Source organism: Larus michahellis, chromosome 1, assembly GCF_964199755.1.
Source record: "Larus michahellis chromosome 1, bLarMic1.1, whole genome shotgun sequence".
Lineage (NCBI taxonomy): Eukaryota > Metazoa > Chordata > Aves > Charadriiformes > Laridae > Larus > Larus michahellis.
Window position 1 is genome coordinate 82,612,338 of NC_133896.1, and position 25,509 is coordinate 82,637,846.

At 47.5% G+C, this 25,509-nt stretch overlaps 1 protein-coding gene across 1 annotated transcript; it reads left to right on the forward strand.

Annotated features, from left to right (window-relative positions):
• Positions 1–1,384: 1,384 nt before the first annotated feature.
• On the forward strand, positions 1,385–25,509 carry LOC141743845 (alpha-2-macroglobulin-like protein 1). Its single transcript, XM_074588845.1, has 35 exons — positions 1,385–1,443; positions 2,022–2,205; positions 3,260–3,422; positions 3,776–3,828; positions 4,728–4,745; positions 5,238–5,397; positions 6,009–6,093; positions 6,923–7,037; positions 7,367–7,481; positions 7,827–7,936; positions 8,417–8,584; positions 8,909–9,139; positions 9,553–9,616; positions 10,395–10,540; positions 11,507–11,656; positions 12,097–12,213; positions 12,779–12,926; positions 13,383–13,500; positions 14,780–15,005; positions 15,126–15,252; positions 15,542–15,663; positions 16,151–16,205; positions 16,879–16,962; positions 17,369–17,545; positions 17,728–17,809; positions 18,185–18,341; positions 18,540–18,614; positions 22,040–22,202; positions 22,881–23,098; positions 23,301–23,516; positions 24,009–24,133; positions 24,469–24,559; positions 24,984–25,052; positions 25,274–25,376; positions 25,448–25,509. Exons 1-35 carry the CDS (start codon positions 1,385–1,387, stop codon positions 25,507–25,509), a joined length of 4,356 nt encoding a protein of 1,451 aa, XP_074444946.1.

A 25,509-nucleotide genomic window follows, 5' to 3' on the forward strand; every position in this document is an offset into this window, starting at 1 on the left:
TGTAAAGCTCCCATGACGAATGGTTGTTCAAGTGCGGCCCGGTAATAGAGGTAAAACGGAGATCGGTCTTCCCAACCCTAGATGGAAAAAGAGTACGGAGAGCCTTGGGAACAGGGATCCCAAGTCAGCTGGAAATTTCTAGGCGTCCTGGAACCTGGTTTTATCAGACAGAAAGATCCCAACTGCCTGCTTGAGTAACACCGTGTTGGGACCCAGATATGGAAAGCTTAGGCTGCGTCAGCACTGTTAAAGAGTGCTGGGAAATATTTCTGGACACAGAACCATAGCGGTTTGTATTATTAGGACAGTCTCTGGTACATTTCAGCCTGGGCTAACTAATGCTGTCTCACACAAGTCTCAGATGTAGTTTGAGTTTAATGCAATCCATGTATCGCTCATGACAGGCAGTTTACGTGATAACCACGCTTTTCTGGAGGCCAGGCTGATTAAACAGCACAATTGTCCACCCTTCTGTACAGGTTGTCATCAGTGCTAGAAGAGGTCCCACACGTTTAATTTGTGAGTTTTAACCTGAGCCTCAGGTTCAAAAACAGAGCAAAAAGGCTGTCTGTGTCTGAAAAGTCTACAGTAGATACATGAACAATGAGGAACAGGAATTAGTTCCTGAGACCCCCTTCTTGCAAATGGTGCTATTGCTAAAGGGTGTTGCAGTGAGCTGGTGGAGACTTCTGTGGGCCATTATTTCCATATATTTCCGTTTCCCTCATTGTATACGGGGAAGGAAAAGGCAAAGTCATTAGCTCATTAGTGGTTGCTGGTGGTGGTAGTGTTGCTACAGTGCTTCCTTGTGCACATGCCAGGATTTGCTCCCATTCTCAAGCCAGACAGCCTAAGAAGATCCACATCCCCATAATCTGATGGGGATACTGAGCCTCTGTCCCGAATGACAACACTGCCTGCTGTGTGCTGGGGTGAGCTCTTGCTGCTGGCTGCACAGCAGCAATCCATTTCCAGCTGAAACAAAGAGACGCAAGTGACAAGTGATCAGGACCTGGCCTGGGTCACTGATCAGCAAAGTTCTCTCTGTTGTTGTTTTTTTTTGTTTGTTTGGTTTTTTTTCCCCCCTCCATGAAAAGTCCATCTGGTCAGATATCTCCATGGCAGCAGGAGGGGATGTTCTGAACTGGTGGATGGCAGCCAAAGCAGCTGCTATTGGCTAAGGAGCACTCGGCACCATAGGCCCATCCCTACTGCTGCATGCGTATAATCTTAGTAGAGAGGAAGAGGTGGGGAGAGGCTGGCTCCTCCCTGCATACCACCTCTTCATTTAGGCGGTGCTAGAAAGAAATTACCCCTCCAAAAACAGCCTCAGTGATTTCAGAGGAAGAGGGCCATTGGAGATTGGGCAGCAAGAGCCCCCAAGATGAGGATAGCTGTCCTCCTGAGCCTTCTGTTCCACATTGCAGCTGCTTTTCACCAACTGTGAGTGATGCTGAACTTCTTTTAGGTCTCTTTCATGAAGGCATCAGTCTGGGTAGATGGACGACATTCCATGCCATCAGCTCTCCTGCTTCCTGCTGTATCAGACCACCCCAGAGGGTAGCCGAGTCATTTACGTGGCCTACCACGCATTAGATCAACTCCTGTGAGTTAAAATACAAGCTACACTTTTGGTGGGCTTCCAAGTCAGATCTTCGGCCCAAGGATGTTTGCTTCTCCAGTTGCCATGCCAGATCAAATCACTGGTGTCTAGACTGCAAGGTTATGAGGCCACTTCTGAAGATTGCAAGGGATGGGTTTGGGGAGTTCAGAAGACAACCGGAGTAAAGGGTTTGAAATAGATTATAGGGCTGTACTTAAGATAATCAAGCAGAATCCATTTCTCAGGTTATCAGTGAAGCAATCACTTTGCTGGGTTCGCTGTTGCTTTTGAATATTGGCTGCAGCCATGGCACATTGTTGAGGAATTCTCCAGTAGTGGGCCACTGCAGGGAAGCGCTTTTGCATTTCTGAGCCCTCAACCTGATGCCACCTCTGATGTCTTCTTTCCCCTACCCCAGACATTACCTGGTGGTTATCCCTGCAGATCTCCGCTACCCATCCACCCAAGTTGCCTGCCTCCATATCACCTGTTATGAAACAAAACTCCAAGTGAATCTGGTCCTAGAGCGCTCTGCAGGACGTGAGCTTTTAGTGCAAGAAACCATCCAGAAGGAGAAGACTTTCATGTGCACTAAGTTCTGGGTGAGCCACACTAGGCAAATGCTATCACTGATTTTTCCTTCAGGAACTGTAAATCCCTTGTGTTACTCCCTAACCAGGGATGACACGGTCAGGGTCTACTTTGCCTTGGAGTGTGCCTGCTAGGAAGAGGAGTGGGTGGTGCCTAGGGATATGTAGCCCAGCGCAGTATCTGTTGATCAGAACTGAATTCCCTTTCTGAATCTAATTTTTAAATTGAACTTACATTTGTTATAATCTACCACACTTCTGGATACGTAAGAATAACCCACCTGTTTCCTTCTCTTCCATCCCAGACCAGGTGAAGCAGCTTTAGCTCTTCTCTGAAGGACTTCTGCAGCTCCATAGCTAAAGCTTGGGGAAATGGTTGTTTGCATGACATAATGCAGTTTCTGTAGGACCCAAAGTCAGGCAGCAGCTCAGCTCTTAGGAGCTACCGGAGAGCAGTTGGATGGAAATGGATGTGCTTGTTATTTTAAAACAGCATCTTAGAGCTGATTCATTGTTGGTGAGAATTTAACAAAGATGTAGGATAAGGCAGACATACCTAAACGGTATCCCTTCTATTATGCAGTATATTCTTTGCTGAGGCTGCTGGGGTCTTTGGCTCCTGGAGCTGGGAAGACCATTTGGTTGTCTTTTCTAATCTGGCTTTCTTGCTTGTATATGCTGGGTAGTTCTGAAGACCTAGCATTTGGGGGTCTGCTACAGCTCAGGCTCTCTCCTTTGAGTCTGTGCTACCATCTCCCACCTTTCTGGCATCTGCCCATCTTCCTGACTAAGTCAGAAGACCCAGAGGTGTCAGGCACCTGCTTGTCACCAGAGGCAAAATTCCTTAGCCAGCGTGTAAAAGGACAGATTCCGTGACATGCAGGGCCTCCTACTGTCATGTAGGACTGAGTGAGATCTGGATGTGATCTGTATCCAAATATTGGAGGGGATGTCCTGGGACAGGTGGAGGTGAACTGGTTAGTTCTTCCACTTTACTTTCAATTCCTGCTCAGGGCCCCCAAGAAGATTACCTGGGGTCTGCATGCTCTCCCCTCTGTCTGTACAGGTTGCATCTCCAGCTGATGGCACAGAGGAGATCGCCACTGTCAAACTGATCATCACGGGCGAAGGGGCCAGTATCGAGGAGGAGAAAAAGGTCCTGATCCGCAAAGCCAGCAGTGGCACCTTCATCCAAACAGACAAGCCCTCCTATCAACCAGGGCAGACAGGTGAGAGATGCAAATGGGACCAACCATGGCCTGTATTCACTCTGCCGGTAACACCATATAGAAAGGCTGTGATTGACTGAAATTTGCAGACAGCCCTAGCAGAAGGCTTTGAGATGATGTCTCTTGCTGATGAGATATTTTCGGTGGCTGTAATGTCCAGCTTGTGGTGACTGAAGTTGCAGGAGGCAACTTCAGTCATTGTCCATGGTATGTTATATGTGGGAATGCCCGTGTCAGATGTTGTCACAAATATGTATAGAATGGAGACAGGAGCTGGAGAAACACATAGAGTAGGGGTCTGTAGGGAAGAACTGAGATCTGATAAATATATTCCCCGATTTCCTTGCCTTCAGTGAAATTCCGTGTTGTGACTCTGGACGAGGACTTCATTGCACTCAACGATTCGGTAAGCCATCCCTCGAGGGCTGTGGAAAAAGCTGCCCTGTTCCATGCATGGATCCTACTTCCTTTCTACCTTGCTCATCTGCTAAAGCGGAAACTTTTCCACATTTGTCCCTGGGCCAGGCCTGAGGAGTGTCCAGAGGAGAATAGTAACTCAAGTAAAAGCTGGTAACTCAGGAAAATGGCAGAGGTTTACATGTCTCTTGCTCGTCTCGGTAAAATGGTCATGCAAGCACAGGCATAGGACATACTGATTCCTGATGTGATGGTGTCACGTGGGGAGTGAATAGTTTGAAAGTTGGGTTTTTCTGGACGTGTGGTGGGGAGGGTGGCTCAGTCTGGCTCCTACAAGTCAGAACATGGAAAATTCTGATTAGACATTAGGAAAAAATTTTTTGTTGCAACAATGATCAGATACTGAAACAGGTGCCCCAGAGAAGGCATTTTCATCCTTGGAGATGTTCAAAACTCATCTGGAGAAGGCTATGAGCAATCTGCTCTAAGAGGACATGCTTCAGCAGGGTGTTGGACTCTTGACCTCCAGAGGTTCCTTCCAAATTATGTGATCTTGTACCTCTATAACCCCCTTAAGACTACAGCTGAGCCACAGCTAGGTCTGTTTTGGTAGTGTTTTCCTGATGGAATACTCTGCTGGGAAGTCATTTGCTGGGTGACCTCCTGATTGGCTTTTGCTTTCCTTTTCTCCAGACCTTACTGTAATGGACCCACCCAGTATTTCTCCTTTTTGTTGACGTTTGTTTTACTTTATATTGTTGTCAGTGCTCTAAATTTCCAAGTCGTTAGTTGCATATCCTTAAGAGGAGGCTCTGCATCTGAAGTACCTCGTGTGTGTTGCTGGCATGTGTTTCTGTCTTCTAATGTTTTTGCCTTTTTCCCCCCCAGATTTCCCTGTTTCTCCAGGTGAGTGATGCTGAAATCTAGTGTTACAGTAATCTTGGTAGCAGCCATTTCACTGGGCTATTCATATGCAGTTCCTGATAGATTTTACAGACCTGTGAGTGGAATGGTAGAACTTCAAGATTTCTTAAGCTAACATACTCCCTATGGCTTCTGTTTTTTGCTCTTGAGGTTATGCTCCCAGTTACTTCAGGATAAATTTGAGTTGTTCTAGAGTTGCAAGAGTATAGACAGATCGATGTGGACCTTTGTAAAAAAGATTAGAACTGTGAAGGTGCTTTCCTTGAGATCAGAATTGAGAGATGTGTAGAAGGAGACTCAGGTGCTGTGAGCATTACATTGTCTTCAAAATTTCTTAACTAGCCTATACCAAATTTCATTCCTTAGATATAGAACCTGGTAGTTTGCAGCACTGAAATCCTGAAGCTTGATCTCTGTGGAGTGTGGATCAGTGAGGTGCTGGAACAACTGTTTCTTCCTCTCTTGTGGGTGTAGGATCCTAAGAACAACCGGATAGAGCAGTGGCTGAATGTGGTCCCCCAAGACGGCATTGCAGATCTGTCTTTCCAGCTAAGTGATGAGCCTCTGCTGGGGACATATGTCATCAATGTAACCAATGCAAACGCATATGGCAGCTTCTCCGTTGAGGAGTATGGTATGCACATGTGGGGGATATGTCTGAGCTGCAGAGAGGACCTCACACTCTTGATCAGGAAGCTGGGTGTTTATTCCATGATAACCATCCTGGGAGCAAATGGGAAAAGTAATAGCATGTCATAGAAAAGAGTCTGAGCTGAGGCTCAGAAGAGAGACCAATTTGGGACCTTGCATCAGTGTGTGGGAGGAAATGTTGTGCATGGCCCCAGATCTTTGACACAGCTGATTCCTGCAGATCTCTGCATCAGCCAAAACAAGGCCATTTAGGATGGGCTTCTCCAGAGAGTATGAAGTCCAGTGCCATCCCACTTCTCTTTCATCCCCTAATTAACTGTGTTGGGAGTCTAGTCTTCTCTCAGTTTCAATAGCTGTCAGAAGTGCAAGGACATGGACGTGTTTGGGTTTTAGTTTGGGAAGGAGCAATCAACCAGGGACTACAGACAAATCTGTTAAAGAAACAATGGAAATCTTCCCTTTCCCCTTCTTACCACCTTTCTTCTTCATTTCCTGGCATTTCCTTATTCCACCATAGTCTATCTTCATGTTGATTGTCTGGAAAGGCTGTCCCTGGCCAGTGTTGCTTATGGTTATCTGTTTTTTACCTTCCAGTGCCACCAAAATTTGCAGTGATCTTTGAGGCGCCAAATCAGATTTATGCGCTAGATAAAACCTTCCCGCTCCGGGTATGTGGCAGGTGAGGATTCTTCTTGGAGGGATGGCCTTGTGTTAAATTCTGGCCTGTTGAGCATAAGATGGCTAGGTAACCATGAGGAGCTCGGGGGAAATTTGTTACCCTTCAGTTACGGGAGGCCAGAATCTTCCATGGCAGTTGTTTGCACCCTGATGCAACACAAAAAATTCCTGTTAACTTTTCTTCTGGTACTCTAATGACCTTTTTCTGAAAGCACACCACAAGTCTCTACACACAAAATCTGGGGGAACAACCTACCCTTTGGCAAGCAGCCATTTGTGGGGCAGTACATAACAGATATTTGGTGTTCATCTCCCCGCGGAACAAACTTGTGGCAAACGAAGGGAAGCTTTTCCAGGTTATGCTCTGGAGGAAAGAGGCAAAAAGGAATTGCCCCAGCTACAGTCCAAGGACGACACTGGGGTTAACAGTCTCATGTAAAGGTGCTTTCTTAATGAAAAGCACTTTCTTAATCACCCATGCTTCTGCTCATAAGATGATGCATGCCGTCAGCATATCCTGGGGTTATTGCAGGTGATGCTGATATAAAGTGCAGAGCTCTATGCTGAGTCAGCACCTACAACATTCTGGTTTTCCAGAATAGATTAGTTTAGCACTAATTATATCACAGAGCCCTTGGCCTCCCATCACTGCAGTGCCCTAGCCTGACCCTGCTTACTGGCTCAGGACTCCTGGGCCTGCTGTGTGGCTGACGCTCTTGTGCTATACCGTGAATATCCATGAATAAGTGGTCTCTGGGGCGATGCAAAGCAAGCCCTGTGTTCCCTCCCTGTGTGTGACTCTCTCTTCCTTTCCCTGCTTCCCCAAACAGATACACCTATGGGAAAGGTGTCCAGGGGATGGTTCACGTGGGCCTTTGTCAGAAGATAGCCTCCTTCCTGCCCAATGCTTTAAAACCTCATCTCTGTCTGGAGTTCAACAACCAGGTGAGATGCCTATCAGGAGCTGGGCCATATTCAGAGACAGTTGTGCTTAGCCCCAGGGTAAGGCAAGGCTGCTGGAGGCTTTAGCCAAAACAACAGTGACGTTGCTCGGGGGTTTTGGCTGCTTGGCCAGTCGTCTATTGGTGCTGCCTCTTCGTAACTGTGCCTGGTGACTGGGTGTACATCATGTGCCTGCTCCAAATCCCGGACTGCTATGTCAAAAGGCAGGCTGCCTGAAAGCAGGGATTTTGAACTGCTGTTTCTGCCCCATTTGTGTAATTTCTAACCTAAGTGCCTTGCTCAGACCTTGTTTCCTCTCTTTGTACTTTCAGACAGATGAGATGGGTTGCTTCTTCACAAATGTGAGTCTGTCTTCCTTCAGTCGAGACTTTCGGTACTATCAGGACAGCATAGTTGCAGAGGCCTTGCTGGTGGAGGATGGTACAGGTAACTCTGGAAACATCTCTGGTGGCTGGGAAGAAGCATGTGGATATGCACTATTCATACCAAGAACACTGGAGACTTTCAGGCTAGGAAGGGCTCTGAGCTTTCTGAGCCTGCTGGGGCCTGCCATCTAACCTCACAGATACAGAGAGAGACACCAATTCCTTGTGGCATGACACACTCACTCGGAGTGCCTGTGGTCTCAGATGGTGAAGGTTAGGGACCTCTCTAAGGGCTGGAAGATACCCAGAGCCCTGGGAAAATCATCTCTCTGGTATAAAATGTGTGAGCAGCTGAACACCTTCCTTGCTCCCTCCCTTATGTTTCTGTCTTGCTGCTTTCATTCAGGGATACAGGTCAATGCTTCCCACAAATTACTCATCTCCAAGATTGTCGGGATGGCCTTGTTTGATGACGTGAATTCTTACTACCACACTGGAGAGATGTACAGGGGGAAGGTAATTCCCAGTTACAGTCCTTTGGAGGGGAGAGCGCGAGCAATGCCTTCACAGCAACTGTTACCTAGTGTCTCTTCCGCCTCACCTCCAGCCAGGGGCTTGGGAGGGCATGAATGACTCCCAGAGACAAAACTCTTGAATTGTCAAAAGTGAGAATAACACCCAAGACTGCCATTTGCCAAATAAGCCTTGAGTAGCAGCAGCTATGGGGATCCATATGTGGGGTGCAAACTCAAACACTTGGCATTTCAGCAGCCAGGAGGCCTTCAGCTGTAAAGGAGTAGAGAGCATGGGGGCGAACAAACACGGTAGTGCAAGTGACAACAGGAGTTCACCAGTAGCAGTTTTGATAATATTTTTTGTGACTGGAAGGGTGACCTTGCTGTCTTTGGAAATGCTGATCCTGACTTGGAGAAGCGGGAGATTCTGTCCGCTGATTAGACCCTTCTGCGCTTCTCTTGCTCACCACAATGTTCTCAGATTAAAGTCATCGACTACCAAGGCAAGGCACTGAAGCACAAAGAAGTCATCCTCGTGCTAAGCTGTGGTGAGCAGCAATTTAAGCAGAAGTACATCACTGGGGACTCTGGGACAGCTTCATTTAGCCTGAACACAACTGCTTGGAACAGCACCTTGGCCTCGCTAGAGGTAAGTGAGGAAGGGTCTGTCTTGTTGGCAGGGGTACGCGTGCATCTCAGAGCTATTTACTTCCCACAGACATCTCCCCTCTTCCTTCTTGAAGGACAGTAATTCAAACCCCAAACACCTCACCGTATTCTGGATGTTGACTCCCTCTGAGAGCTTACTCTCCGGATCCCGGTTGCGTTCTCCATGAACTCTCCACACAGAAACCTGTGCTATGGTATTGCTCAGACCCCATCTGAGCTTCTTACCAAGCTGCAGCTAGGGTGATTTGCAGCTGACTTGCTTAACTAGAGAAATTAACTGCAGTGGGTTTTTTTGTCTCACCAGGCAAGTGTCCTGCATCAAAATTTGGATGAAGAGCCTGGGACAGTTGATTTGAGTTACCAGCGAGCCTCTCATTCCATACGTCCATTCTACAGCACCAGCAGGAGTTTTCTCTCTATTGTCCGCGTGCTGGAAATGATGGCCTGTGGTAAAAAGCAGGCTGTCCAGGTGGACTTCAGAATTTACCAGGAGGACCTGGAACATGGGCCCAAACGCGTCATTTTCTCCTACTTTGTGAGTTTCTGGGGAAGTGCTACTGGGTGATGGCTCAAGGTACAAGTTCAGCATCTCCTGCAGATCAAACACCAGAAGGCTGGTATTTGATAGATTTGGCTCAGCCCAGGACAGGTAGCTCATCCAGCCATCGTGGGGCTGGATCCTGGTTTTGATTCTGGGGCTACAGTAATAGCAAGAAAGGCAGCACCTTTCTTTTGGGCTTTGCACAGATGCAGGGCAGGTATTGGCCTTACCTGTCCTCCCCAAGTGTCTTGATCCCCTGAGCTCTCCCTGCTACCTGAGAGTGAGTAAAGCTCATATCCCTCCTCCCACCCCCATTTAATCTCCAATTTCAGGGTTACTTTGATCTGCACAGTGCTCTCAAGGACTATGTGACTGGCATTCCCTTCCCTTTCTGTATTCTTCCCTAGGTCACAGGGAAAAGAGGGATAGTCCATGCAGGTCAGAAGACTGTTTGGGTTGGGCTGCCAAGAAGTAAGTGTACTTCCCTGTTTCATGGATAGCAAGCAAGTGGTCTGTGGCTTCCCATCTTATTTGGATATGTGGCGTACGCCTCTTTGCAATTTTCCACTTTTCTGTTGCATCAGAGCAGCGTGCCTTTCCAGTTTTCATGTTTCCTTTATCCTCCTGCTTGGTACTGAGAGAACAATACTCAGCATTTCCCAGCCCATAGGCTCATCCTCCACTTTCTTCATTTTGAAACAAGTCTTCTTTTGCTGCCCTTGCAAGCGGCATGAAGCTATAGCCTTACCCTCTATCAAAACTCTCCTACTTCAGTTCGCGATAGTGTCTACAAATAATCTTTGAGTAGTTAGGATGCCACAGCTTATAATTTGATGGGTGTTGACTCACTGTTGTCTACTTCTCCATATCTTTTTTTTTTTTTTTTAAACCTAAATTATAGGTACTTTGGGACAAAGGTCACCTCTTTGTTGGGAATGGGATGGGAGATGTTTGGTGATGGGAGGTTTGAAAGATGTCTGAAACTCTCACTCTGTGTAGCTAAGCTTGAACTCCAAAGAGCTGTTTCATCTCCTTGAGGCAATGAACAGAACCAGGAAGAGTCTTTTGCTGGTCTCGAATACCAGATCCAGAGATGTGCTGATGCTTTCAGTAGCCTCCAGAAATCTCCTTGGTCCTGAAAGACTCGAGGAAAGGAACGGAGCAGGCACATGCAGCATGGCAAAAGCTGATCAGAGTCCATTTCTGATAGCAAATCTACTTTCTCTTCTTCCCTCTCTCCTCCATCTAGTGATGAAAGGCGGCTTCTCCATCCCTCTTAACTTCAGTTCAATCTATGCCCCAGCTCCAAGACTTGTTGTTTATGTTATCTTCCCTAACGGAAAAATCATCGCCGATTCTGCCATCTTCAGTGTCTCCATGTGCTTCAGAAATAAGGTGGGATTTGTGCCTGAGGCCATGACTAAATGTGTGAGAGTGTATGCATCTGCTGCAATGAAAGACTGAGGAATACATAATATGCGTAGCCACGTATGGCTGATGCTGTGTGGGATGCTGTCGTGTGAACTGCAGTATATGAATGGTGAAGTGTGGTGTGGTGTGGGGAGCAAGTATGTGCTGAGCATTGTTGGGGCTGCTGCAATGTTTGGGAAAGGCAGAAAATGGGTATCTATCTCCATAGGCTTTTATAGCAACTGCAACCCTGTAGGATCACAGCCCAGCACAGGTCATTAGTGCGATTCCCAAGAGAGCGCAAGGCTGCTCTGCTGCTGCAGCAGACACTTCGACTTGTTAGTATGTAGTGTTGAGAAGACACCTTAAAGTGGCTGATGGAAATAGTGGATTTTACTGGCCATCGAGAAAAGGCTAAGCTCTTGTGATCATTGTGACATTCATGGGAATCTGCTTTTTTGGCTGCGTCTTGCACTCCAAGAGATGAACTTTTGAGGACTGGCATTACCCCTGCTCCACAGCTTTTTATCTGCCACAGACAGTCAGATTAGAGCAGGAACAGGAAACTGAGACCAACCACACAAAGAGCCTGGAAATAAGGACTAGGCTTATTTTTGGTCTGGGGCTCCAAAAGGAGCTGAAAGACAGCTCAGGGAGGCGTGTGATCATGGCTGGCTGGTTTGCTGGCTTAAGACAGTGCTGTGTTCTGACTCAGGAACGTCTCCAGCTGTGCACACTGATGGCTTCCCCTTTGTCATGTTTCCCATTGGAACCTCAACGTGATGTTTTTTTAAATACCTTCTGGGGGGTCTTTGGGAGATTCCACAGGTTTCCATCCAAGGCAAGTCCTTGGAAACTCTCTTCATGTAGGTCCCTTCCCTGTTCAGGAAATGACGGGGTGGCCTGCAGCAGAAATGTCACTCACCTATTGCTTGCATTCTTCCTATTCAGGTCGAGCTGGGCTTCTCAACGCCCAAGACCCTTCCTGATTCAGAGGTTGGTCTCCACCTGCTGGCATCTCCTGGGTCCACGTGTGCTGTCTGGACTGTGGATCAGAGCGACCTTTTGCTCAAGTCAGGAAAACAGCTTAGCAGCTCCTTGGTGAGTGAGCCTGCTCTGACTTCTTCCATTCCCTTGTACTGACAGGAAGAGGGAGGGAAGGAGACAGTCAGACCATTGCATCTGTGCAGAGCTAGTCTTCCAGGAAACTCAAAGCACTGCCCAGAGGGATCAGCAGCGCTCTCAGTGTGGCACAAGTAAGGGTTAAGGGGCATGCGTTAAGGAAGAGGTTGAACTTCACTCAGTGCGCTGGTGGTAAATCAGGTGCTGTTGTTCTGTCTTCGTGTTCAGCAGCTCGTGTTGGCTCCATCAGAGGAGAGCCAGGGAACAGTGACAGTGAGCCTGGGCTTTCTGGCATGCATTCATGCATGGTAGCCAGAAGCAATTGAAACAGGCCTTGGACGTAAGACAGGAAGGGAACGCCAAGTTTTATTTCTGCTGATTTTTTTTTTTATTTTTTTTGCTTTTTCTTGCTTTCCCAGATCTATGGGCTGTTCCCATCTGTTGATAACTCCAGGTATCCTCGCCAAGTGTCTGAAGATGATCATTCATGCGGGTTCCCAAATTCTGATGAGCCTGATGTGTTTACAGCATTCAGGGTAAAAATGGTTGATTTGGTGGGTTGGGATAATTCATGAATTGAGGGAAGTGTGGCCCCCTGACTTTACCAATATCCTAGGGAGGCCACTACAGACAGTACAGGGAACAGGTCCAGTTTAGGCCCTTGTAACTCATTTGTTATTTGAGTAAGTGACTTGAAATTGTTGACCGAGAAAAAATTTTTGTGTGGTTACGGTGCTTTGGTTGTGTGATCCAGCATGCCAAGGATGATTGGTTACTTTAATTTGATTTCGCATAGTTTGTTTAATCTCCGTAGCATGAGCAATTGGACTCTGCAGGTTGAGAAGGTACAGTACCTAAATGACAATGTGTTTGAAAAAGAATAAATTTGGCTGACTCAGGCCAGATGAATCAGCTCAGAAGACCTTGTTTGCCCATTGTTGAAGATCTGAATAATTTCCTCTTAAAATGAAGCACGAGAATACTTTGCCAAGCCAGAGGACAGCCAAGTCCCCACTGCATGAGGGGACAAGAAGGCACAGGGTAGAGAGCAGAGAGGAGAGGAGAAGCTTCTGGTGCATTAATTCTTTTTCTTTCTTACAGGAAATGGGGTTGAAAATTATGTCCAACACCAATATCAGGAAACCCACAGCGTGTCCAACCACTCCATCGACAACTATGCTGCAGGAAACAGCAATGTTTACTTCCAGGCCCATGTTGATGTTTGCCCAGCCCCATATAGCATATAACAGTAAGCATTTGTCAACTCTTTCTTCTTACATGGGATGCTCAGTCTTTCAGGTGAAAGCAATCCTGGGTTTGAGCTAAGAGGCGGTACTTGCTGTAATTACAAATGGAGGAGCGAGAGTGTTCCTTGGCGCTAAACCTGTTGTGCTATTGTAAGGCTGCCTGGGGCTCATGGCTTCTGGCTCTGAAATGTTAGTGAGCTGTCTGGGTCCCAAGTCTTATCTTTGAGGTGAGGGAATAGTTGCCCTTCCTACTGCCTACAAATGCAAGTAAGGCCCACAGCACCTCTATTGTTTGAAATGAGGCAGGAGAATTTAAAATTTGGGATAGCACCTTGTGTTCCAGTGCCACGCTTCCCAAGAGCTCACTTGATGACCTGCAGCCTGAGCTGGGCTGGAGCCCCTCTGCTTTAAACCAGGGCCTGAGGACCCTGTGGTGACAGGGTCTTTGTTATTTCCAGCAGAGCATCTGACAACATCTACCTATCAGCCCACTATGTTTTCACCTGTATCTTCAGATGAAGAGAAAGTACACAAGCATTTCCCCAAAACCTGGATATGGGATTTGTATTCTGTGGGGTGAGTAAAGCGAGCAGTGTGGGTCTAGTCTGGGTGGCTTAGCATGACTGGGAATGGCAGCAGATACAGCTGGGTTTAGGTCATAAGCTGCTGAGGAAGATATCTAAGGACATATGTCATGGGGCTCATACCTGTCAGGCCGTTTCTCCTCAGAGCTGATGTCTGCATCAAATGCATTTTCCAGTACCAGGTGATCATACAGAAGTATTGTCCATCTATGGGAGGTGGCTGGCATGGGAAGATAGGAAAGCAGGTGCGGTGCAGCAAACCAGCTTGGTTTACTGCTTGCACTCTACTTGTGGTAGCCCTGTGGGCCGGCATTTCACAAACTGTGCTCACAGGATGTATCCCGGGGTGCAGGGGAGACTGATTTCCACAGAAGTCCTTCACAGGACTGGGAACTGTGTCATGTGAGAGAGGCTCAGTGAATACACAGGGTCTGCTGAGGGAGCTTTTGGAGATTTTTTCATCTGTGACTTCAAGAATTTCTTGTCTGGTGTCTGGAGACTGGAGTCTGCTCAGGCCAGAGGCCCCCATGTCTGCCCTCTCCCACCTCCACCATCCTTACAGCTACATCCATCTCTTCACTCCCTAGCAGCAGATATCTCCTGTGTGATTTGTCCACCAGCCTGATCTGTGCAACCAAAAGTCTCTATGTTGCGTTGCCTTCCTGCATGTGCCTGCCAAAAGTGAATGTCTCCAATTATTGGAGTTAAATAATATTATTAGCTTTAGCTAGGGCTGTTTTGTAGCAGCCACAGTCTGCTGCTCTCAGAAGTTGGGATGTGGGCACAAGCCAAGTCTCTGCCCTGTCTTCTTGTTGGACTTTAAGCTGTCAGTGTCTCACAGGAAAGTGAATGGCTGGATCTGTCTCCTGCTAAGTCCTACTGATGTTGAGCCAGTCTTGTTGTTCTTCTGGTGCCTGGTTCTCCAGCCCCAGACCAAGACGAATAAAACTGCTGACATCTGTAAAGCATTTTTAGCTGTGCAAAGGGCAAGCGCTGTCTGAGAAAAGCACCGAGTGTGATTGATGGCATCTTGCAAGCGTGTAACCTGCTGTCAAAAATGTTCTGTTGATATAAGCATCTGAGGCAGGGGTCCCTACTTCTGCAAGGACCTACTCGTAACCCTACAAGGGCTACATGTTCAGCAGAGGTTAGGGGTTAGACTGAGGTTAGAGGATGTGGTGCACTGGAGAGAATGGCGCAGACCAGGTCACCTGGTGCTGCGTACAGCAAGATTCAGTTAAATGCATCTGTTGCTGTCTACTTCTCCGCAGTCCCAGTGGAAACAAGAATGTCACTGTCACTGTGCCTAACACCATCACAGAGTGGAAAGCAGAGATGTTCTGCACAGGACGTAATGGCTTTGGACTTGCTCCAGCCTCCAGTCTGCTTGTTTTCAAGCCCTTTCTTGTGGAGCTCACACTGCCATCTTCTGTGATTCAGGGTGAGACCTTCATCTTGAAGGCCACAGTCTTCAACTACCTGCAGCGATGCATGAAGGTAGGTGAGCCCTGATAGGCTCTGCAGGAAAAGCAGGGTATGGGTAGGTAGGAGATGGCTGAAATCTATGGCCCGTGATGTTTATCTTGTTACCGTCTGCCATCCCTGCTGCCCCTTCAGATCCAAGTGACCCTGGAGGAGTTTGCACACTTCCAGCTGAAGCCATGTGATGGCTGTGTCTACAGCAGCTGCTTATGTGCCAGTGAAGCCAGGACCTTTCAGTGGAGTGTCACAGCTGAGCAACTGGGTGAGAGGGACAGGGAGGTGCTGTGGTGGAATTGGGAAAGGGTGGGACCAAGGTGGGGATGTTTTGTAGGAGCTGACATGGAGTGAGACGTTGTTTACCCTGTTAACCAGAGGGTGCTCATTTGCATTCATCATTGAGGTCATGATTGCTATTGAATTCATGCTCGGAGATACAGAATCATATAGAGCTCTGATCCAATTTTTTGTTGTCAACAGGTGACTTCTCCGGAAGCATTTCCCATTAATACAATAGAAGATGTTTAACTGACCTAAATATGTGTTATTTTCAGGGCTCATGAACATCACCCTCAGCACAGAGGCTGTGGCCACCCAAGAGCTCTGTGACAAAGAGATACCATTTGTTCCAAACCAAGGACAGAAAGACACGATCACCAAACTCCTCCTAGTCCGGGTCAGACAAGCTCTTTTGTTACACAGGAATAAAAGTGGGCTTTGTGCCATTCCCAGATCTTGTGCAGGTTAATTTGGGGAGTTACCCCTTGCTATTCAAGATGTGTAACCAGAATATCAGGGCCTGAGCTGGGCCCAGCTGTGAGGGCTGATGGATGTGGAATGTAGAGGGATATCCTCCACTTCATACCATGGAAAACTTTAAATACGTACACTCTTTTATGTCCTCGCTCCTGAGGTCTCTGATGAATCTTACAGCATCAGTTTCACAGGCATTAAAAAGTTATGATATTCTGAAAATGCATGTTGTTTTCTTATCTGAAATGAAAATGATTGACAATAATTTACATTTTTGTGTGATAATGATGTTACTCCAGCTGACTCTCCAGCCTGAACCAGGATTTTGTCCATATCTATTTCTAATCCGCTTGTAATCCTGTTTGTCTCCTGTGTGCTCATTATAATGCTACTTTTATGTGCTTCCACAGCCAGAGGGAGTGTTGGTAGAAAAGGCTCACAGCTCCATCCTGTGTCCCAAAAAAGGTAGAGATACTGTTTTCTTCCTTCATCCTGCTCATCTGCCCCTTCCTGCCTAACCACCTCCTGCGTCTTTCCACTTGTTGAAATATTTGCTCTGTGAACATGAGAAGCATATTGTGATTGTGGTGCCAGCTAGAGCCTCCCCTGGGTAAGGATGTGGGGAGGTCCAATCTTTTAGCATCAACATCCCTGATACTAATGTGACAGCTTGAGGCCTTTTTCACCTGTGGTAATAAAACAAGACTACAGAACAGGGTGAAGCTGGAGGTTATGACTTAAGATTGCTGCTCCGATCTTGAATTTTATGGTATATGATGGGGCCATTAGCAAATTTTGAGAGCATGAGGCCCATTGAGAAGACATGCCCGCAACTGAAATCTGAAATGAAATGAGATGGAGTAACTTATGTAGAGAAAAGCAGGTGACTTCCAGGACAAGATCCTGTCAACCTCTTTAGAAGAAAGGCTGTTAGAATAGCGCAGTCGTGATGAGGGGGATGGAAGGAGCTGAGGGTGGAATGAGACAGGGTTTTTGAAGGGATCTGCAACCTCTGTGACAGGAAAATGGGATGTTAGCACAGAACAGTCTCGAACAGTTCCTGGGGATTTTGAAGGCTGTTTTCATCAGAATCTCTTTCTTTTTGTCCTCCTTGCACATCTTACCCTGCTGGTGTCAGGGAATCCAGCACAGGAGTCTGTGTCTCTGATGTTGCCTCCAAATGTGGTTGAAGGTTCGGTCAGAGCCTCCGTCTCGGTCACCGGTAAGGAATTCAGTTATGATAATACCTTTCCAAATCCCATATCTCTGCGTTTAGCCCTAGGAAAGCTCTAACTCAGAATCCCCCATACCCTTTCCGAAATTTCTGAGGCTCCGCTGCCTTGTTCTTCCCATGCGCATGGCTGCACTTCCTGGTTCCAGGTAAGTAAAGCACTCAGCAAGGGAGAGGGTGTTCTGTTTACAGGCTTCCCCTGCCAGGATGGGAATGTGTACAGCCTGTACGGAGGGCACAGTGGGACTGATAAGCTTGCGGGACAGAGGTGCCCTCCCGCTGCTGTGCTGGGGCTACCTTGCCCGGCACACTGCTGGGAGCTGGTCACAGGTAGGAGGAGGTGAATCCCCAAACCTCCTGCCCAGGAGGTGGTAAGGGTGCCTGTGCTCTGTTCCAGGTGACCTCATGGGGACGGCACTACAGAACCTGGACCACCTGGTGCAGATGCCCCACGGCTGTGGGGAGCAGAACATGGTGCTGTTTGCCCCAATTGTCTATGTGCTGCAGTACTTGGAGAAGACGAGGCAGCTGACCCCTGAGATCAAGGAGAGGGCAACAGGATTCCTGCGCAATGGCAAGTACCGCAGACCCACCTTGCTCCTCTGCCTTCCCCTGTGTTCAACCTATCAACGGTTGCCTACTCCCCTTCCCTCCAGAGCACTCAACCACTTACAATGTTGACATCACTCCATTCCCTGCCCAGTGATTTCACTGTAAATACCATTCTGAGCACTAATGTCCTATCCGGCTTCCCAGGGTACCAGATACAGTTGCAGTATCAACACCCTGATGGTTCCTACAGTGAATTTGGTACTAAGGATGGGTACGGTAATACTTGGTAAGCCCTGGGCTCTCTCCCTGCTGTCTACCTGCTGTCTAAAAGCCTAGAGGTGGGCAGCTTTCTGCTTCCAACATTGAATCCTTTCTGTCCTATTGAACACAAAGTGTTCCAGATGCTTTGCAGGCTAGGGCACCCCAGGGGTATGCAGCTGTCCTTGGGATGAGCTATCCTTGGACTAGCAAACAAGGAATAGCAGAACAATAGGTGAGGAGAGACCCACCAGTTTCAAACTCCCACTTTTTCTCTTTTTCCTCAACTTCTACTTAGATTCTTTCTTTCTGCTCATTCTTCCCTCTCTCTCATTCACTCTGTCTCTTTTTGCTTTGCTCTTTTCCCTCTCTCATGTCTCTTTTCTGTTCTCCTCCCAACCAGGCTGACTGCATTTGTGGTTAAATGCTTTGTCCAAGCCAAGCCATACATTTTTCTGGACAACAGGACAATCCAAGCCGCTCTCACCTGGCTGGAGTCCCACCAGCTTCCCAATGGTTGCTTCAGAAATGTGGGCCAACTTTTTCACACGGCCATGAAGGTAGGAGCCAGAGCACCTTGAAGGACAACTCAAAGCAGTTCTTGCCAAATCTACTGGTAATTGTTTTAGTTCACTTTCCTGTGTTGTTCTGCTTTCTTGTGTGGGAGGAAGCAAGGGATAGGTGGGACCTTTACTGCAAAGCTTCAGGTCTTTGTGTGTTAACTTTCCCAGCTTTTTGGATGTTTATACTTTTTGTAGGGAGGTGTGGATGGGGAAGTCCTCTTGGCTGCCTACATCACTGCTGCATACTTGGAGGCAGGAGAGACACCAGAGGTAAATATTGGGATTCTTTGCCATGGTCTTCCCTTAAGATCTGAATCTTGAAGAGCTTAGTGGTGTCACTGAGGCAGGCAACAGAGCGTCTGGGAGAAACTTGTGGAGAAAGTAATAGGATGGGAGAGGAAGAACTTATCACTTCTCAGGGAAAAGTCTCAAGTATCCCTTGAGGAGGACATCGCTGGCAGGGGAGAAGGTGAGGTTAGACTACAGGGAGCCATTGGAGCTCATGGCTAGATACTATGCCCATTTCCCAGGCTTTGGCTGCTCATTCCCGCTCCTCATTCGCCTCCCACCCCATCCTCCCCCCACTCCTAGTGACCTTTTGTACTATACACAGCTGAGAGCCAGTGGTGAGTAGTTGGGGAGAAGAGGTTGGTGTAGCTGCTCTCACAGTCAATTAAATAGCCATAATGACATTTTCGATATGCGTTAGCTTCCCAGACCGTGGAAGTTTGAGAAAGGAGTGCTGTAGGGGACACATGTTGTGAATCAGGGCAGTTGGAATTGCGCATCTAAGTAATAACAAGAGGGCATTCTTATAAGTGCTAAAGATCATAACTAATTACTCTGTAGTACTGGCAGTTAAAAAAAATGTAGTCAACTTGATGGAGAAATGCTATTGCAATAGACTTTGAGAAGCAAAATTCTCTGGAAATAAGAAAAACAAGTGAAAGAGCAGTACTTTTCATTGCAACTGAAAGCAATGGCTTTAGGGAAAAAAGCAAGACAGATGTACATTAACCGTCTTTCTGGTAACAGATATCCTTTAGGTGACCTTTTTTCGCCATGAGGACAATTAAGTGTTGGAACAGGTTGCCTAGAGAGGTTTAGTTTTCTCCATCATCGGAAGTTTTCAAGACCGGACTGGATAAAACCCTGAGCAACCTGGTCTGATCTCATAGCTAACCCTGCTTTGAACAGGAGGTTGGATTAGAGACCTTCTGAGGTCCCTTCCAATCTGAGTTATTCTATCATTTAGTAATTCTATGAACTGTCTGAGTTTTGGCTGACTTTTGTGGAGGAGGCTTTTCACAAAACTGGATGACAAATATTTGACACCTACTGTGCTCTGCAGCAGAAGGAAACAAAAGGACAAGGACCTTCATCCTGGTAGAAAATGAACCAAGAGTTTGTTGTAGGTCTTAAGAACCAGTTTTGTCATTTGGGAAGGAAAGCAGAGAGACCAAAGTGTGCACCAAATCCATGAGTAAAATCCTGAAAGGGAGATAAACAAGACCTCAAAGCAATTTGCATGATGAGCTAGTAGAAGCCACTCTGTCCTGAATAAATCCACAGAGGATGACTTAGTGCTCTGACAGTGGTGAGAAAATCTAGGTTACCACAAGTTAGGAGACTTCGTAAATTCCTCATGCTCCAGAGAAGATGACAACAGTGCTGTTAGCTCAGAAAGGATTGTCCGTGGAGTGAGGAATGCTTCATTGCATCACTAGATTTGTTGATGTGAAAGTAACCAGACAGTTATTCAATTGGACACGCATGCATAAACCATTGTTTTTAAATAAAATGGTCATGACAATGGGAGACACTCACAAGTAACAACAAATACGTAAAAATATAAGTCTCACAGGACTTATCCTAGCTGCAGTGAAGGAATTTGCTGAGTAGGTCTGTGGGCATATGAAGTGGGAAACACAAAACTTGTCATAGCACCCAGAAGAGTATATAATCCTTGAGTGGGTTATAAATTATTTTACAAAGAATACGCAATCATGGGAGGTCAAAATCCTGAGAAAGAGTTTGAGGATGTCCTGCAAGGGCTAACGCACTCAAGATGTTCAGAACAGATCCTGCTTTCCCTTACAAGCATACCTAAAAGGCCCGTGAAAGTCATTAGGGGTTAAAATGCAGAGAAAAGGTTGGAGATATTTTACAGTGTTCTGAATGAACTCATATTAAAGCATGGTTTGTATGACAAAAAGTCTAGGCAGAGACAAACAGCCCTCTACCCCGACTCTGTGTTGGAAATGGGTCTCTTGAAACAGAACAGATCATTTATGTTGACTGCAGAAACAAATGGCGCGTTGTAGAGGAGCAGTTTCTTAGCTGGCACGTGACTGCTCCCAGGGAAGCAAAATACTTCTGTACAGCATGCACTTAGAACTGCTGTTGTCAACAGTGGGGTGAGCACGCTAAGTGTGAAAACACTTCCAGCAGAGTGGCACTCTCAGTTCTTGTCTTCACCAGAAGACAGCCACATGGGTTACGATACACGTCTGACTGTTCCTAGACAAGGTACGAAGATGGATGATAACAGTCAGCACGTCACAGGTAGTAAGTGTTTTCACTTGAACTTTGGAAGTTGTACAAACACTAGTGATGCTACCTCCATTATAACTGTCTGGGAGAGTGAGAGATTTAAGAAACAAAAGGAATAATAAAGGATCCTCTGAACAAATTCACAAATGAGATATAATTCCTACTTATGTCTATTCAGGTACAGAATACAAAGGTTACTGTGCTGCTTGCAGTTACATTTAAGGGCAAATAGAAAAGTAGGACTTCTGAAATGATGGAAGCTTAGCTTACTGCTTCTGCTGGGCTTTAACAAGAGAGAACAACCAAAAAACATCATCTGGATCCTGGGAACATTTGATACTCCATGAGCAGATACTATGAGCGTTTCTGAGAATTGGTGGCTGCATCTACCAATACTGCTACACCACCTAGAGAGCACAAGATGACACAGATGTTACCTTTTCTCTTTCATAGAAGGGAAAGAGGTGAGGAGAATGTTGCGTGTCAGAATAAATCTTAAATGTAGCCCTTGTGGGATCCTTGCTTTACTTAACCAAGAGGCCACTGGAAGAGGGGAAAACATGAAGTGCTGTAGTTGCACACGTATGGGACAGGCAACCACTGCGAGCCTTTGGCTCATGTTTGGAATAGCATAGCTGAATGCTGGAATACAATGCTGCTGAGACCCAGTGGGTTTGCTGTTCCCTGCCGACAACAGTACTGGTGTTCCAGGGGAAACTGGAAATCCCGGTGACCTTGTAAGGCACCTTGGAGGGGAACTGAACACAGTGATCTCGGTCAGTAGGCTGGGTGTAAGCATTTGCAATTGTGTGTTGTTGCTCTTGTCATGTTTGGACTTGGAAAGTATGACACGGGGGTGTTATTGCAGCAGTAAAGGTGTTCGTTTCACTGAGAGAGCACTGATGAAACCCATGACTAGCTCAGGGGGGTGCCTATGAAGCACCTTGCACCAAGGAGACCCTGCTTACTGGTGCTGCACTGGTACAGACAGAAGAGCTGAGGCTCAAGCACGGAGACACCTTGGTGTGGGGTACTTTTCGCGCTGGCGTATGCTAATGCATCCTTCTGCTTGTGTACCTCAGCGTTTGCCTGCCTCACGTGTGCCTGTGTGTGACCAACATCTGTGCAACTCTTCTCTGCAGAGTACGGTGGTGCGCAAGGCTCTGGGCTGCATCGCTCCTTCTGTTCCCACAGCTGCCAGCACTTACACCCAAGCCCTGCTGGCCTACACCTTTGCCCTGGCTAAGGACTCTCAACGCACACAAGAGCTACTTGATAAGCTTGATCGAAAGGCGATCAGAGCAGGTACGGGAATCTCAGTGCCAGGTGAACGTCAGAGAAGGGACGAGCAACCTTTCCGAGCCTTTGGTTACATGCAACCTAGAAGGACTATGGTCCTTACCCTTTAGGTCTTAAATCCTGTCCTTCACCAAAGAGACTTTTTAGACATCCAGTCTATGAAATCAAGGTATGTGCTGGCCATACTGTAGTGTGGGTGCTGATTTCCTTCAAACCTCTCATACTTTTCTAATACCTGCAGTAGAGGTTGGGCTCCGAGAGAAGCGGGCTTTTTTAGGCAGGACTGCAAAGTGCCAGAGAGGGAAGCAAGCTGGCAAGCTGCCCCACTTCTTGTTAGTCCCTGGCCCCCAGGACTGGCTAGTGGGTAGCTAGCTAGTATCAGATAATTAGTGGACCTGGCAAACAGGGCGATGGAGAAGTTGGACATCTGGGAGGTAATATGTATGCAGATTACTGGCATATTAGTTTTTGCGTATCACCTCGGCAAATGGGTCTTCAAATGCATAAATATGGAGTGTTGGGTATTGCAAAATACATGGGATTGCAGTTCACCCAGTGACGTGATGACCCAGCCATGAGGTATTTACTCAATGGTCTTTGCATACACAAGCCACTGTGACTCCTAGGCCTTCAGGATTTCTTTCCTGACATCCCTCAATGTCATCTACTCTTTTCCTTTCCCAGGTGGGCAGATCCACTGGAGTCAGACCCCATCCAAGCCGAGGCCCAGCACCAGCCCTTTGTCGGAGACACAGTCTGTGGATGTGGAGCTGACAGCCTATGTCCTCCTGGCCCTGCTCTCCAAGTCCAATAGCACAGGGTCTGATCTCACCACAGCGTCTGGCATCGTGGCCTGGCTCACAAGGCAGCAGAATGCCTATGGAGGGTTTGCCTCAACACAGGTAACTCACAGACAGGGAAGGCATTGTGGCTTGAGAAAAAGAACCTCTGCGCAATATATGCAAGTGTGAAAATAACAGCATGAAGGCTTTGAGGAGAGGAGCCCTAGTATACGGAGGTCCTCACAATGGCGAGGACCCAAGTGTCTTTGGGTCTCGGAGCCGCAAAGGAAATGCGCAAATATAATTGTTTCTTCCTTTTCAGGACACAGTAGTCGCTTTGCAGGCCTTGGCTAAGTACGCAGCACTGACACACAGCACACAAGGGGCTGCAGAAGTGAGGGTGAAGTCCCAGAGAGGCTTTGAGAGGAAGTTCCAAGTCTCCTACCAGAACCGGCTGTTGGTGCGGGAGGCGGCACTGACAGAAGTCCCGGGGAAGTTCTTGGTGGAGGCCCACGGCAGCTGTTGTGTCTTTACCCAAGTAGGTAGCCCCCTTCCCACAGACCCTGCTGTGGCAACCCTTTGCTCATCATCTTATCAAAGCCAAAAGTCTCCGTTGCTGCTCTATGCAAAGAAATGTGCATTAACTAGGTTTTAATCGCAGCCTGTTGCCAATGCAATGAACCTGTGTGCCGAAGGAGACTCAAGAGACATAACATGTCCAAATGTGAGGACAATGGTGCTTCCACGGTTCTCAGGGCATTGGAGGATGGAAGTCTGCACAGTGATCCCACTACTGTGGGCCTAACTCTCACAGTCTCGAGGGGAAGGGCGAGGAGAAGGAGCCCCAGCTGGAAGGATCATGGAAGGTTTCCAATCTGAGTGATGAGTGTGCTCACTGTGTATGGTTTATCCAGTCACTGTCTGGAGTCCATATCTTGAAGATTAGTCTAGTCAGTGAAAAAAAAAGGTGTGATGATGATATTGAACTAATTATCCATGTCTTATTCTGTCGTCTTCTCTCTCCCTGCAGATGGTGCTGAGGTACAACGTGCCCTCCCCACAGGTCTCCACATCCTTTGCTGTGCGAGTGAAAACTGAGCCAGTCAATTGCACGGAAGATGATACACACTCCGTTACTGTCTATGTCAATGTCAGGTGACTATAAGGACACAGCTCCACTTGGGAAGGAAAGTCAGGCATGGCTGGAGAGATGAGGGGTGCTTCTTGGCTGCAATGGAGACACCGGGCAGTTTCAGCAGAAGGTCCAGATGGCAGATGGAGAAGGAAGGGTACAAGTGTCTTTGGGGATGGGGAAATGTTTCCAAGGGCTTTGGTTCTTGCTAGGGAGAGGAGTGTACGTAGTCACCTCAGGTTGGGGATACTCAGAGCAGCGCAGCCATCATCTGCCTCCTGCGAGAGGGACCAGTGACTGCTTCAGCCCTGGTCCTGGCTGGGCTGGGAGAGACTGTCTTTTTGGCCTTTTCCCCCAGGTACACTGGGAAGAGATCCACTTCCAACATGGTGATCGTGGAGATATCCCTACTGTCTGGATTCGTCCTGGCTCCAGGATCCGGGATGCCTGTAAGAAGCCTGGAATTAGGGTGATGATGTGGTGTCAGCGGGACCATCCATGCCCAAGGAGAGGGGGAGGTTGCATAGGAAGGTGTTGCCTGTCTCTCGAGCAATCTCACCATCCCTTCCCCTCTGCCACACAACAAACATGAACACTTACTCTCTCTTTGTGCCTTGAGGATGGTGATCCTTCCGGCTCAATTAACTCAGCATATCCTTGACAGCTAAGTAGCCTAGGTTCCTGTCCTTGGGTTTTGCAGGAGCTGAGTAGTCCTGCGGGGAGATCAGCTTGAAGGGCTAAGAGCACAAAATAAGTTTGGAAGTGAGTGAATGAGAATCTGCCCACTCACGCTTAGATGAACCTTGTTGGGATGACTCACACTTGGTTTTCAAAAGACCCAACTAAGTTGCTTCTTCTGCTGTCCCGTCCTAGCTGCAGCATTGGCACCCTGTGAGAAGAACTGAGAAAACACAAGGAGGTGTTGCCCTCTACTTGGACAAGGTATGTGCGTGTTGTACTAGAGACGCTGCAGGAGCGGAGGACAGTGGCAGAGCTGTGTGGGGAGTCAAGGACTGGGCTAGCAGAGCAGGATATTAAAGATTCATCTTGAAGTCCTGCCTTTGACTCAACAGAGCTGTTATTGTCTGTCAGTAGGATCAAATTTAGATGAGGAATAAAAAGAAGAGCTCGTAAGTGAGCTGTTATTTGCTTTTCTTCCCCAGCTGAGCCATAAGTCCGAGACATGTGTTCTGCATCTGGAGCGGGAGGTTGGGGTGACCAACCTGAAGCCAGGCCATGTCAGGGTCTATGACTACTACCATCCAGGTGAGTGTGGAACCATGGGGTGCCAAGTCTGTCTGGGTGTTTGCGCTTGGTTCTGTGCAAGGATAACTTAGGTCTCTCATGTCCTGTTGCAGAGGAGCAGGCCCTGGCTGATTATAATGTCTTCTGCATCTGA

What these genes read in the sequence shown, in the direction of transcription:
- LOC141743845 (XM_074588845.1), top strand. Translation starts at nt 1,385, where the DNA reads ATGAGGATAGCTGTCCTCCTGAGCCTTCTGTTCCACATTGCAGCTGCT. An exon ending in CTATCAACCAGGGCAGACAG is followed by an intron (nt 3,423 to 3,775) that starts GTGAGAGATGCA and finishes CCTTGCCTTCAG; the next exon opens with TGAAATTCCGTGTTGTGACT. An exon ending in GCGTCATTTTCTCCTACTTT is followed by an intron (nt 9,140 to 9,552) that starts GTGAGTTTCTGG and finishes ATTCTTCCCTAG; the next exon opens with GTCACAGGGAAAAGAGGGAT.